The sequence below is a fragment of the Ambystoma mexicanum genome, chromosome 6q (assembly GCF_040938575.1).
Source record: "Ambystoma mexicanum isolate Mex_15411 chromosome 6q, UKY_AmexF1_1, whole genome shotgun sequence".
NCBI classification, from domain to species: Eukaryota; Metazoa; Chordata; class Amphibia; order Caudata; family Ambystomatidae; genus Ambystoma; species Ambystoma mexicanum.
The window spans coordinates 306,138,980-306,153,047 of NC_090937.1; the positions used below are offsets into that span (position 1 = coordinate 306,138,980).

General features: G+C 46.6%; 1 protein-coding gene across 2 annotated transcripts in view; it reads left to right on the forward strand.

The window, feature by feature from the left end:
- Nucleotides 1–4,777: 4,777 nt before the first annotated feature.
- The window catches only part of ECPAS (Ecm29 proteasome adaptor and scaffold), a 3,148,361-nt gene continuing 3,139,070 nt past the window's right edge, over nucleotides 4,778–14,068 (forward strand). The window contains exon 1 of one of the 2 annotated variants that reach the window (XM_069630810.1): nucleotides 4,778–4,895. In XM_069630810.1, coding sequence (XP_069486911.1) covers nucleotides 4,874–4,895 — 22 coding nt within the window. In that variant the 5' untranslated portion in view covers nucleotides 4,778–4,873. Of the gene's footprint in view, nucleotides 4,896–5,329; nucleotides 5,607–14,068 lie in introns of those variants that run through there. The other variant, XM_069630809.1, reaches the window with a different exon arrangement.

Genomic DNA, 14,068 nt, shown 5'->3' on the forward strand with positions numbered 1-14,068 from the left:
CAGTTGGTGGGTGTGGGGGTGGTGGAGGCGTGGAGGTTGGGGAGGAGAGATGCACATGGGGATGTGGTGTCTACGACTGTGGCAGTGAGGTTTGCGAGAACGGAGTATCCAGAGGTGGTGGAGATGGGTTATCAGAGGTTCCGTGTGAAAGTTTATGTGGCAATGCCGTTGAGGTGTTATAAGTGTCAGCAGTTTGGACATGTGGCGAGAGTGTGCAGGAATGAGAAGCATTGTGGGAGGTGTGGAGGAGATCATGATATTAAGGAATGCAAGGTGGAGACCCAGGAGAAGTTTGTGAATCGTGGGGGAGGGCACTCGACTGAGTTTAGGGGGTGTGAGAGCCACAGGGTGGCGAGAGAGGTGCTGCAGGTGAGGGTGGCGGAAGATTTGTCTTATGCGGAGGCTGCGGCAAAGGTGAAACCGGTACGGGTGGTGAGTGAGGGGAGTCGGAGGGAGCCAGTGGTGGATGAGACGGTGGGAAGGAAGAGTATGGTGGGTGAGGTGAAAGGTGTGGAAATGGTGGTTGTCCCGAAAACTGAGTTTATGTGCTTTATGGCGAGTGTGCTGGAGCTGGTTCAGGGGAATTTGTCTGTCAGTGTGTCGGATCTTACGAAAGGAGTGGTGGAAGCGAGGAGGAGGTTTTTGAGTGTTGTGGATGTGTTGGAAAAGGATGTGTTCAGGATGGTTACTAAAGTGCGGAAGCAGAGTGGGGTGTCGGCCTGAGGATTTTGCAGTGGAACGCGAGGAGTTCGTTGAGGAATGGGCAGGAGTTGAAAGCGGCGCTTTGTGGAAAATTTAATGTTGATGTGGTTTATATTCAGGAGACGTGGTTAAGGGGTGATCTGAGGTTTGTGATTCCGGGTTTTGAGTTGTTTCGTAAGGATAGGTTGGAGGGGAGAGGGGGGGTGTGGCTCTGGCAGTTCGGAAGGGGTTGGTTGCAAGAGAGATTGTGGTGGATGGAGCAGTGGAGGCTATCGGGGTGGGGATTCGGGTAGGGGGATAGGAAGTATTGGTGTTAAATTATTATAATCCGTGTGAAGTGGTGGAGGTGGATGTGCTGTCTAGAGTGATAAGGGGACATGTGGGACCTTGTGTTTTGTGTGGCGATTTTAACAGTGCCAACACGTTGTGGGGTAGTGATCGGACAGATGCGAATGGGGAACTATTGGAGGACATAGCGGATGAATTGTGTCCGTTTTGGCTGAATGATGGTTCGGGTACGCGGTTGGATGTGAGGACTGGGAAGTTGTCGTGTTTGGATTTGACCTGGGTGTCTGCTGCGATTGCGGGAGAATGTGATTGGGAGGTGCGTGAGGATGGGGATATGGGGAGCGACCATTCTGGTATTTTGGTGACTGTGAGGGTTGAGGTAGGGATCAGGCCACGAATGTCTGGGAGCCGGTTGAATTTTAGGAAGGCTGATTGGGAGATGTTTAAGGGAGTGTGTCGGGAATTGATTGTTCCTCGAAGTGGGGATGGGGGGGTGGATGAATGGAATGAGCATCTGGTGCAGGGAATGAGAGCAGCGTCTGTGGCGGCAGTTCCGGAGATTGAGAAGGGGAAGAGTGGGAAGGTCGAGGTTCCTTGGTGGTCGGTGGAATGTTCGAGGGCTGTGGCGGTGTGTAAGTAGGCTAGGGCCAGGGCGGTGAGATCAGGAATGTTGGTGGATTTGGTGGCATATAAAAAGGCTAAGGCGGTGGTGCAGAGGGTAATAAGGGAAAAGAAACCTGGATATTGGAGGGGCTATTGTGGGACTCTGGGGAGTGATTCTGGTGTGGGTGAGGTTTGGAAACAGTTCAAGCGGATGTCTGGATTGATGAGACCGCAGGGTGGTGTGTCAGTGTTGTTGAAAGGGGAAGAGGTGGTCAGTGAGGATGGGGATAAGGCGAATTTGTTGGGGGAGTATTTTGCGGGGGTGCACAGTTCAAGGAACTTCCCAGAAGCGGTGAGGCTAAGTATGGGTGTGGTTGAGGAGGAGATGCGGGAGTTGTTGGCAGATGTTGGGCCATGGGAGGAGCAGTATGAGGTTCCGTTTACTATGGTGGAGTTGGATGGGGCGATTCGGAAGGGGAAGTGGTCTAGCCCAGGGGTGGATGGGGTCATCTATGTATTTTTGGAGAAGTTGCCTGTGGAATGTAAGTTAGAGGTATTGGCTCTGTTCAATGAGATCTGGAAGAGTGGAGTTTTGCCGAAGTTGTGGAAAAGAGCGATTGTGGTGGCAATTTTGAAGGGTGGCAAGGTTCCTATGGAGTGTAAGTCGTATAGGCCGAATGCGCTGACTGTTGTGCTGTGCAAGGTTATGGAACGGATGGTGGTTGAGCGATTGAGGTTTTATTTGGAGTCGAATGGGTGTTTGAGTGATTTCCAGAGTGGGTTCAGGAGGAATCGGTCAGTGGCTGATCCGTTAGTGAGGTTAGTGACTGGGGTGGAGGAGGCATTGTGTAATGGGGAGTTGGTGGGAGCGTTCTTTTTGGATTTGGAGAAGGCGTATGATATGGAAGAGTGGGTTGTTGGTGAAACTGTTGGAGATGGGTGTGAAGGGGAGAATGTTTCGGTGGATTAGGGCATTTTTAGCTGATAGGACCTTTCAGGTGAGAGTGAGGGGGGTGCTGTCTGAAGTTTGGAAGGTGGAGAATGGGACGCTGCATGGGAGTGTGATTAGTGCAATGCTGTTTAATGTGATGGTGGATGGGTTGATTGGAGCTTTGGCGGGAATCGGGTGTCAAGTGGATTTCTTCGCAGATGATGGTGTGGTATGGGTAAAAGGGCGGTGTTTGTTGTTGGTGCAGAGTCGGCTGCAAGCTGCGATAGTGCGTATGGAGGAGTGGTGTGGGAAATGGGGCTTTTCGGTGTCTGTGGATAAAAGTGTGAGTATGGTTTTCTCAAGGAAAAGGGTGCAACAGGAGTTGAACTTGGTTTTGAAAGGTGTGAGGGTGAAGAGCGTAGAGGGGTTTCGGTACCTGGGGGTGATTTTGGATAGGAAGTTGAACTGGAATTTGCAGGTGGATGGTGTGGTGGATAAGTGTAAACGTAGGTTGAATTTGTTGCAGGCGGTGTCTGGGAAAGAGTGGGCTGCACAGCAGAAGTGTTTACGAATGTTGTATAAGGGGTTGATTTTGAGTGTGTTGGATTTTGGATGTCAGGTGGCAGTGGGTTTCACAGCGAGTCAGAAGCTGTGGTTGGATAGGGTGCAGGCGAGGGCATTGAGGGTGTGTTCGGGTGTGATGAGGTCCTCTCCAGTGAATGTGGTGCAGGTGCTTGTGGGGGAGATGCCGTTGGGGTTGAGGAGGGATGCGTTGAATATGAGGTGGTGGGTGAAGTGCAGTGCGAAGAGTGTGGCTCATCTGGTGTGTGAATGTTTGAAGTATAATTGGAGGTTTGACTACTATGGGGACCGGTGGAGGAGGAAGGCGGGCACTTTGGGATTTCACATGTTGGAGAAGGGGGTGCAGTGGGGTGTGGGCGAGTTGTTGGCTGTGACGGGTACGGGTTTGGTGAGATGGCCGATGTGGATGATGGGGTCTCCAAAGGTGTGTTTAGAGTTGGCGAGTGTGGTGTCGAAGAAGCGGGGTTTGCGGGGTGAGATCAAGACTTTGGGACAGGCGTATGTGGCAGGAAAGGAAGGATGTAAGGTGTTCACGTATGGTTCGAAAGATCCTATGTCTGGGAGAGTGGGTATGGCGTATTATCTGGAAAGCACCGGGGAGTATACAGTGGGGCGACTGACGAATGATGTGTCTATTTGTACGGCTGAGTTGGTGGCGATTGCATTGGCGATTGATAGGGTGTGTGAGTTGGGGTATGAGAAGTTGGTGGTGTTCTCGGATTCATTGAGTGGGTTGCAGGCGATTGTGGCAGGGGATGGTGATAGGAAGGATGTGATTTTGGACATCAGGAGGAAGATTGATCAGTGTGTGCGTGGGGGAATGGATTTAGAGTTGGCGTGGGTCCCCAGTCACAGTGGCATTTTGGGTAATGAGTTGGTGGATCTGGCGGCGGGTGAGGGCATGAGAAGGGGAGCGGATGATGTGAGATTGCCTTTGAGTGTGGATGAGGTGAAGGCTGTGGTGGTGAGACAGGTCATGGATGAGTGGCAGGAGAGGTGGGTGAGTGGGGTGAAGGGCAGGTGGATGTTTGGTGTTCGTGGGAAAGTGTCGGTGAAGGTGGATGCGGGGAGTCTGGAATGGAGGAGGGGGGAGGAGGTGATGCTGAATCGGTTGAGGATGGGGCATGTGGGCTGAATGACTGTTTCGAGTGGGGAAGCGTGAGTCGAGGGACTGTGTGGTGTGTGGGGTCCCTGAGTCTGGGACATTTTCTGCTTAGGTGTGAGAGACATGTTGAGGAGAGAGAATTGATGAGGGTTCGGTTGTCTGTGCTGGGTATGGCTGAGCTGAGTGGGAAGGCTTTGCTGGGAGGTGACGGGTGAGAGGCAGGAGGAGGAGCAGTGTGATGTTGGATTTTGTGAGGCAGACGGGTGGTGGGAGGAGTTGTGAGTTTATGTGAGCTAAGTATTGATTGGTGGGTCTGGTGCACATCATCCTTTAGGATGGGGAAGCGCCTGCGTGGGGGTCCACCCACGCATCCGATAATTAAGAAGAAGAAATGCAAGGTTTAAAGTGGTTTCACTGTTGGAGAAACAGCCTCTCTGGTTTAACTTGCTTCTTTGTCTTCCACAAAATTGGTTGAAAAAATTGTTTTGGTTGGATATTGTTATTTTGAAAGGCATACCCTATTGGAAAGGCTGTAAAAAAAATAAAAAAGTGCCTCTAATAGGCTGCTACAACACGTTATAACAGATAGGGGGAGAAATGTAACGATGTGATTTTCCTGCCTCGCCTTTTCCCGTCCAATCCACGTGTGTGAGGTGTCAGCCATGGATATCAACACAGACTCAGGTCAGTGCTCTTGGTCTTGGATTACTTCCGTGGGTCCTCCCATGCCCCTATTTTCCGTAGTTTGATTAAAAACAGCAGACATAAAATGTAATGGTAAAACGGAAATCGGGTTTCATTATTGTACTCTACGAGCGGAGGCAGCCCAGTCTTTGCTGTGCAAACGTTTAGTAGCGTTTATCAGACACCGGCCAGAAATGTCCTTTTTAGTGCATTGGATCCGGTAAATATTTTAAGGTCACCCCATCGAATCGATGCATTATCAATTAAACGTGCACATAATTAATAAGATTAGACCCATCCAAAAGCTAATTTTAAAAGGTTGCATTTACCACGACGTAGCTCTGGGACGATGGGTCAGCTCTTTCTAAATATATCAGTGAAGTGGAAAGAGTGTGGAGGAAGGCGGCAAGCTGGGGGCAGAGGGAGTTGCAGGCAGAGTTGTGGCTGCTTCACTTCCCAGCTGCTGCCGCCTGGTGTGCCTGGCCCTGTCAGAGGAAGACTGTTTCGTTTTCACTCCTGCACGCTACGTAGCGTAGAACCGTGCGGAGGCAGCACATTGACCTCAGACAACGGTGGCCTTTCTCGCTGGCTACGAAAAGTGAAGAAGCGAACTAAGGAGAATAACTCAAAATATAACGTGCAGACCCCGCCTGCTCCTCCTCACACCGGCAAACATGGCCGCCCCGGCAGCCGCCGCGCAGGACGAGCTGGGTAAGTGAGACCCTCTACCCGTCCTCGGCTGAGTGCGGGCCCAACAAGACGTCCTTTGATCCGTTTGTAAATACATACGGAACCTTAGGGATAGGAAGGAAATTGTGTAAAAATCAGTCCTGGGCTAGTTCACCCGCTATGTCACACCCGGACCACGTATCCGCTATGGATTCAACATTCTCGTGACTGTCTATGTTACGTAGCCCTTCATGTGAACGAGTGGACGTTGATTGTTTCCTCTACCTTGAAGTGTGTTTTGGGGGGGGGGGTGTAGCCTGTAGGCACGGGCGTCATTGGGGGCGCCAGGCAGGGGCAGCGGAGGTGCTGCATAGTCATGTTACGAAAGCGAAACCTCGCTGCTCCCACTGTGCACCGTGACTCATGCAGGGGCTGAAGGGAGCAAGTCTTAAACTTCCAAATACCATCCACCCCTCCCAGTTCGTGCTTGCCAACATTTCTTTTTTTTCCAGCTGCCAATAAGTGGCATTGAGTTCCCGGCGGAAGCGTTCGAATATCATAAAAAGAAGCAAAAACTGCACTGTAGGGATTGTTGGCAAGCGTGTTCTATGCACCGGAAAGATATGTGATTTCTGTCAGTATGTGTCCACTTAAAATAAAGTGGCGAAACTGTGTAGGTGCCAGTTCATTTGTTGCTGTTTATGTACAATTTGCCACCGTAGTTTTCAGATTTCGGAAACGGGTTTTGGTATAATTATTTTCAGTGGTACTCCTTTTAACGACCTATACAATGAAAGGCTGAGTCATTATGTATAACAATGTTGGAACATGAACGCTGCTCAACAAAGTCTGAAAGGCACCCATGGGTATTGGCAATACAAATGGGGGATCCTCGCAAACATTTTTTGGGTGGGGTCAAAATGTTAGATATAGTTGGTATCTGGCCACTACCAAAAAGACACATCTTCCAAAACACTAACTCAATCATTGCTATTATAGTGGGGGGTTTTAGTACCAAAACATAATTGTCTATCCTTAAAAGTACATTGAGCAATTAATAGTAATAAAACATGAAGTAACTACCAAATCATAAATGGATTGGCAATTCTACCCAAGAAATCTGAGCTACCACTTCTGCCAAATAGTGTACTTTAAAGCAGACAGTCAAGTAGCATTGTTGGTACCCCCGATAAGGTGTCATAGGGCCTCCCAGCCAATCGGGAAGCTTGGAATTCACTCTTTACCTCATGGTATTTATTCCCTGTGTTCTCACACAACCTCCCCGAGCAGTGGGAGGTCACCACCTTGTCTTCCGGAGCAAAGCACCACTCACACCGGTCCCTGCACCACCCACTCACTTACCTCTGTTTGTGATTACCTCTCCTCACCTACTGTCCTTCTCCCTCTCTGTCAATGTCCCTCATGGAAAGGGAGAGAAAGGACTACATGTAGTTCCCTTCTCCATGGTGACCATCTTGCTTTGTAAAAACACCGAATAGCAATAAACCCTGCGTTGGGTAGCATTTCCGGGTCTGGTAATACCCCAAGGCCCACTTTAAGGCCCTCAATTCGCTTGGGCCAGTAATTTAGGCGCTGGGGCCTTACGTGACCCAGTAATGCCCCCATATCAAGGTTTATTGCATATCTAATCATTCAAGGATGCACTAAATCACTTGAGCCAGTAACACTGGACATCACAGACCTTTTTGGAAAATGATTGTAATGACATGCATTTTAAGGCTTACTGGACCAGCGACATATATATGAGGAATGAATGTCATTGGGTTACACTGTGGCATTTGAGGCGCTGCTTGGCATATAATGGTAATGCATTTACCTTGCGAAGCTGTACACTACCCATGCATGTTAACTGTAAGCATTCCGGGTGACTAGTTCAGAAGTAAAGTACTCGCTTAACGTGTGGGGGAACGGGGGAAGCCAGTTCTTTGCAAATTGGAATCCCAAGACCGGGTCCACTTAGCCTTTCATTCTTTTAATGTTCATACATTGAGTTCCATAGAATTGTTAGTGTTTGGAAATGGGAGGAATCTGGCATGCATTGCTACATAAGAACACACATTATTATACTAAGAATGTGAGGCACTAATTGGAATTGTACGCTATTACTAAGGTATTTGATTATTCACTTTACATATCAAGACTCATCAATATCAAGAATCATCAATTACCCGCTCAATCTGTGCCCATGCACCCGACATACATTACCTCATATTAAACAAAAACCTGGACCTGTTCGCCATCACAGAAACTTGGCTGCACAAAACAGCAAGCCCCTCTCTATCTCTCGCCTTATCGACTGGGTACTCCATTCTTAGAACTAACAGAGACGTCAAGCCAGGAGCAGAAGTCGCTATCCTCTCTAAATCCTCGCTCCCCATCACTTTCTCCCTCCCACTGTTGCCAGGCTATGAACTCCTACTAGCTAAAATCAAATCCAATCCCCAGACCATCATCAACCTCATAATTCCTTACCGCCAACCCAACAACCTCAGCACCCCAGACACTGACACCCCCCTCCTCATCGCCCCCCCATCTTGAAACCTAATACGAAATTCTTGCTCCTGGGTGACTTCAACTTAGGATTTAACAACCCCAAGGACCAGACGTCCACAGCCCTTACCGCATTTCTTTATGAGATGAATTTCACAGAATCTGTCTCACCCCACACATTCTAAAGGCCGATCCTCGACTGGATCTTAAAAGTCAATTTACCCTTCAAGGTCACCTCCATCGACCTGGCTCCTTGGACTGATCACTCTGTGATCTACTTTACCATGACCCTCGTGTCCACCCCCACCCAAAACATTGACGCCCATCACTGCGAAACACGCACGCAAATTGACTAAGGAACTACTGGAGCCCACCATTCTTGCCTCCCTGGACTCGCAACCAGACAGCGCTGACCCCGAAACCATTCTCAACGCCTACAATTCTGCTCTCCTCAGTGCACTAGACTTGCACGTTCTCCTGAAAACCACATGCAAAAAAGTAGTCATCACAATTGCTTCACAGAAGAACTAATCTCCCTCCACAAACTCCAACCACGGAACATCTCTGGAGGAAAAAACCCTTTACCGTCCAACAAAGAAGCGATTAGTGCCACTGCTAAATCTTATAAAACAGCAATCCTCACCACCGAAGCCGGCATATACAATTCCAGGATAAATGAAGCCTCTTCTAACACCAGAGAGCTCTTCAGAATCCTCGAAGAATTGGAAGCCTCAGCCTTCCCAAAGGCCAGCTTCCCCATGTCCCCATGGACAAAGCCTGGTACTCTTCAGTACAATTAGGACTGACCAATAAAATCCACAACCTCAGGGACACTATTATCCACAAAAAAGCTCTGCTTCCTACCACCAAAGCAGACCCCCCCCCCCCCTCTCCTCAAAGCCAGCCTTAACCCCACAACCTCCCTGTTCCACTTCTCCCCTGTCGCCCTGGCCAAGGTGCTTACCACCGTCCAACAACTCAAAGCATCCAATTGCTCAGGCGATATCTGCCCTGACCATATCATCAAGATGTGTGCAGACCCCCTTGCGCCCACCATTGCTAATTTTTTCCAGGCATCCTTCAATGCCCACTCGGTGCCCAACTCTATCAAAGAAGCGTGGGTCACGCCTCTCCTGGAAAAAAACCCTCACTTGACCCAACCCTCCTCACTAATTACCTTCCTATCACAGCAGTTCCCTTCCTCCTGAAAACTCTGGACTGCACTGCTTACACCAAACTACAAAACCATCTAGAAGTTCATAATCTATTTGTCACTGGCCAATCCGGCTTTAGGCCCAGACACAGCACTGAATCTGCCCTCCTCGACCTTTGATTCAGTTTGATCAAATTTGAGACACAGGGGACCTAGCCATCCTCCTCCTATTAGACCTTTCGGCGGCTTTCGATCGCATATATCACGATATCCTATGTCACCATCTCAATGCCACCTTCAACCTTTCCAACAAAGCGGCTAATTGGATCAAATCCTTCTTGAGCGAAAGATCCTCCAAAGTCCTTGCTGGGGCTGAAGCAGCCGACCCATCCCTGTTTCCTATGGGGTCCCACAAGGTTCCTGTCTCTCGCCTACACTGTACAATATGTACACCAAACCTCTCTTTGAGCACCTGGACAGTCTAAACATCCCATACACAAACTTGGCTGATGACCTGCAGGTCCTCCTGAAACTCACCAGCAACCATGAATTGAATTCTGCAAACTCAATCAGATATACAGCATCATTCATGCTTGGATGGCTAACCACCATCTTTTCTTGAATGATGATAAAACAGAGGTCCTCATTGTAGGATCCCCACACTGTCTTAAACACCATGACCCTGCATTCGCCTCACTTTGTATTGCTGGAAACCCCACCCACGTTTTGACACACTTCAAAACACAGGGAGTCTATCACAAACATCTCAAGGCTATCGCCTCATCTGCAGCCTACTTCACCAAACATATAAACCTCTCCAGGAAATTCCTCACCCCCAACAGTTGCCTCACGCTGGCCAGAGCCATTATTGGCAGCAAAAATGCCACCCTTGCAGGAACCTCCACCAAAAACATGAAACTTCAGCTGGTCCAAAACAACGCCCTCGGGGCAGTCTGGGGTTTGAAATGCTCAGATCATATCTCACTAGAAAGACATGAAGCACACTGGTTACCAATCAAGGCGCGCATAGAGTTGAAAATCCTCTATCCTACATTGTTGTCTCCATAACACTGCCCCCCCTTATGTTGCCCATTGCATTGCAAAGAAAGGATAGTTCAAGGGCAACGCATTTGTCTGGGAAGCAAGACAACACGGCGTAACACAGGTTTGAATCCCAGTCCCGCGCTTAGAAACCACTTGCTGGTATTAAGCACGTTAAAAATGAACAATAAAATAAACCCAACTCTCGCCTCCTGCGATCCACCCCGAGATATACCAGAAAAAGAGCCGGAGGTACCAGCTTCAATCATCGCCGCCACTCTCTGGAATACGCTCCCACCCGCTGTACCCAAGATGAACCCTCCAATCTGGTCTTGTGGGAAAAGGTATACACTGCTCTTTTCAACAAATAAGCCTAACTACTATTTCTAGGCACTACTTCTAATGAACATTCACTTCGCTGTGTCCACTTCTGTCTCCTCACTACTACAATGTCTGTGTGTATAACTGACATAATCTGTGATTTATGTGACCTCGTTGTCACTACGTTGTAACAAATACTCTCCCGACGGTGACCACACTGCAACCCCACTGTCCCAATGTATTCACTGTAATGTAACCACCACTAGCACCGTGATACCTTCGGGTCTGGGTGCTATCATCAAATAAAATAAAATAAATATGATGCAACAACTAAACAAGGAAAAAGTGTCCTGATGGGAAATCATTTTTTTCTTGAGGATAGTTGGTTCCTCTAGGTTGTAAGTTATCACTCACTAATTAATACTCCAGATTCAAGTAACTAGTCCTGGTCATCTTGCTTATAGTCCAGGAATCTGTCTTATAGGACCTATAAAGAAAAACACATTTGCGCATCAGTGCAATTTTCATACTTGTATCTAGGAAGTTATTTATTCTGCATAAATGTTATACAAGGTTATATCAAAATGTATAAAACCCAATCAACAATAATATATACAACATATATCAAGTTAAAACGTAAAAAAAGGAGACAAAAATGTCTCGGGGTCAATGCCCTGTGTAAGTCATGTTGCTTGTGGTAGCATGTTGAATACACATACCTCTCTAACTAAATGTCACAATTCACATCTGAAAACAACCCACATTGGATAATTTATGGGTTCAGGGGTCAACACATTAACTTGTATTACTGTGCCATTCAAGGCTCTGCATGACATGTGACGGTGCTTATTATATTTGGTCTCTACATGTAGCATGCACACCAATATTTATCTTCCTCTTCTATGACATTCATATATTGTTTACTGTCCCCTCTTACCACCTGTGACTTTGGTAGACTGACCTTCTGCCATGACGCTGAAAGTGAAGTTGATGGTAAACAAACTAACACTGTAAAAGAAAACCACTGAAGGTCTAAACTCATCAAGCGGGCCTTTTATCAGCTTTGTGCTCCAGTGCTGGATAAACAGCAAAGGCGAGGCAAGGGGTAGGAGGACAGAAACAGGGAATTGTCTGAAAGGTAGCAAGTGTCTCACAGGCTCTATAGTCCGTATCCCTGCTCCAAATGGATGCAAACGCCATGATGTGTTTGGAGGAGTGCTGGGGATTTGTATGGTGATATCAGCGGTGCAAATAGACCCTAACTTGTCAGCTACCTTCATCTTTTTTGGGAGTTGGGCAAACTTAATTGTATGTGGACCCCTTCCAGTTCTTCTCCAAGTGAAGTTTGGCTGAGTTGGTGTCAGAATTATTAGCAAATGGTGTAATATAAAGCATGTTTGGCCTGTGAGCTTGCTCAAAAACCTGATGGAATTTAAAGACCAAATACAACTGTTATTGATACCGGCCAGCATGGCAATGATGTGGTTGCAATATGGTATGCGTGGTTGGCTTTGTCAGTGGCTAGCACATGGTGCTTGTCTGGCTGCCTCGTACCGTAACCCTGCGTGTTGCTACATTTGGAGTGTCTTTTGATGTATCAGCAGACAGTTGGAAGGAAGGCCCCAGCTAATTGACTACACATTGTGGGCCCTGAATATGTGCTCTTGCATAGGGTAACCTGACAGAGGATGACTTAGCTTAACATCACGTAATAGCTACAGAAAGAATGTTTGATTTGAGTATAAACAAATAAATGCCACCATTTTGATGTTTCCAAAGTAAAATAAAAAGTATGTAGTTATTGGTTGGCCTTTTGGGCAAGGTATGGTAATAATAATCTACTCTACTACTCTAAATAATCATACCCCAACCCGATAACCAATCTCAACACACAACTAAATCACCGGAAAACACAGGTTAACAAAATGAAACTTGCACCTCAAAATGTGTCTCCACTAAATTTCCACAATAAAATTGCCACATAAAACCACCAAAGATACACCATCACCACCCTCCTTAAACGCCACAGAGCGCCACATAATCAATGTACATTACCATTCTGAAGTGCACATTAAATCTGAACTAGAGCGCTAGCATCATATTTTAAACTTATAAAAAACAAACTTGCCCACTGTCTCCACTCCTACGTTAAACCCACACCACACCTCCTACAGAATCTGAAGCCATGTTACTGCGAGAATCATGCCAAATTGCAACGAAATGTAACCAGGCATAGCATGTTTCCCTCATTCTCCTGTTGGGCAGAGCTCTGCCTCACCCAAACAACTCTTGTGACACTTAGTAGTGTCGAGGAAATCATTGTTGGTTCAGCTGCAATAACTCCACTATCCCTAGAACCACTGGATGGCGAGAACCGAAGTTCAATTTTTTTGTCAGATATGACATAGGGAGATTACCTTATTTTCTCAGGGTCCTACATTTTGGTTAAGCTTTTAAGATGGGTGTTTTTTTAAAAAAATGTTTTTTTTAACTCGCTCTACAATTTAGGTACTTGATCACATAACATCCGATCTGTAGGTGGTACACATTTTTCGGTTCAGAGTTTTAGTAATAAAAAATTGCTTTATTCTGCATTTTTGCCATCACCACACATCATTAATAAAACATCAACATTCCATAAATTCATACAAAAATCCAATACACAGTGATATTAAAAATTTACGAATTCATACAGTCGCATCAATAAAATAGTAAAAACATCAAGAGTTTGGGCAAATGACAGATAAAATCTTATTTGGCAACAAAATAAGTATCATTCACCATCACTGTTGATCGACATAGAGCAACCGCTTGTGGAATAGTTTTAATGCATTTTTCGAAACAATGGAATTAAAAAGATTTTTCCTCCAAATCGCTATAGCATTCCCAGAATAGAAGAAAATGCATCTCACATTCAGGGGATATACCACAAACTGGACAAGTTATGGAGTTGGCACCCTCCAGCCGCAAGTAAAACTTGCAACCTGAAGGGTGCCAACTATAAACGCCATAGCTTAGCTGACTTTCAAGAAATGCAATAATACTGCTTTATACAGTTTTCTTGCAAAGTAAACAAATCGCATAGTGAAGTAACCTAACTAAGTAAATGCTTGTAGAAACATGTTAAGCCAAAAGAGTATCATTGTTGCTTTGTTTTGCACATCCTGGAATGATGCCAGCAAGTCCTGAAATACAAAGTAACGTGAGCCTGCAAATTCTCTTTTACACAACTTAAAAGCACACCATAAAATACATTATTTGAGAAAGTGTCTGCACCAATTGCAAATGTCCAACTTCTTGCTATTCAGGATGTTAAGAAAATGTAATACAAAAGCAAACTCATTTTTTTTGTTGCCCCTTTTAGACTACTATACCCCGTGAGTATGAAGTCTGCATTAAAGAAAGGAGCTTAATTTTGTGACTAGCTTTGTCTTTGGCGTGGAAGCAAGCACATATTTAACTGGACCTGTGTGTGGAT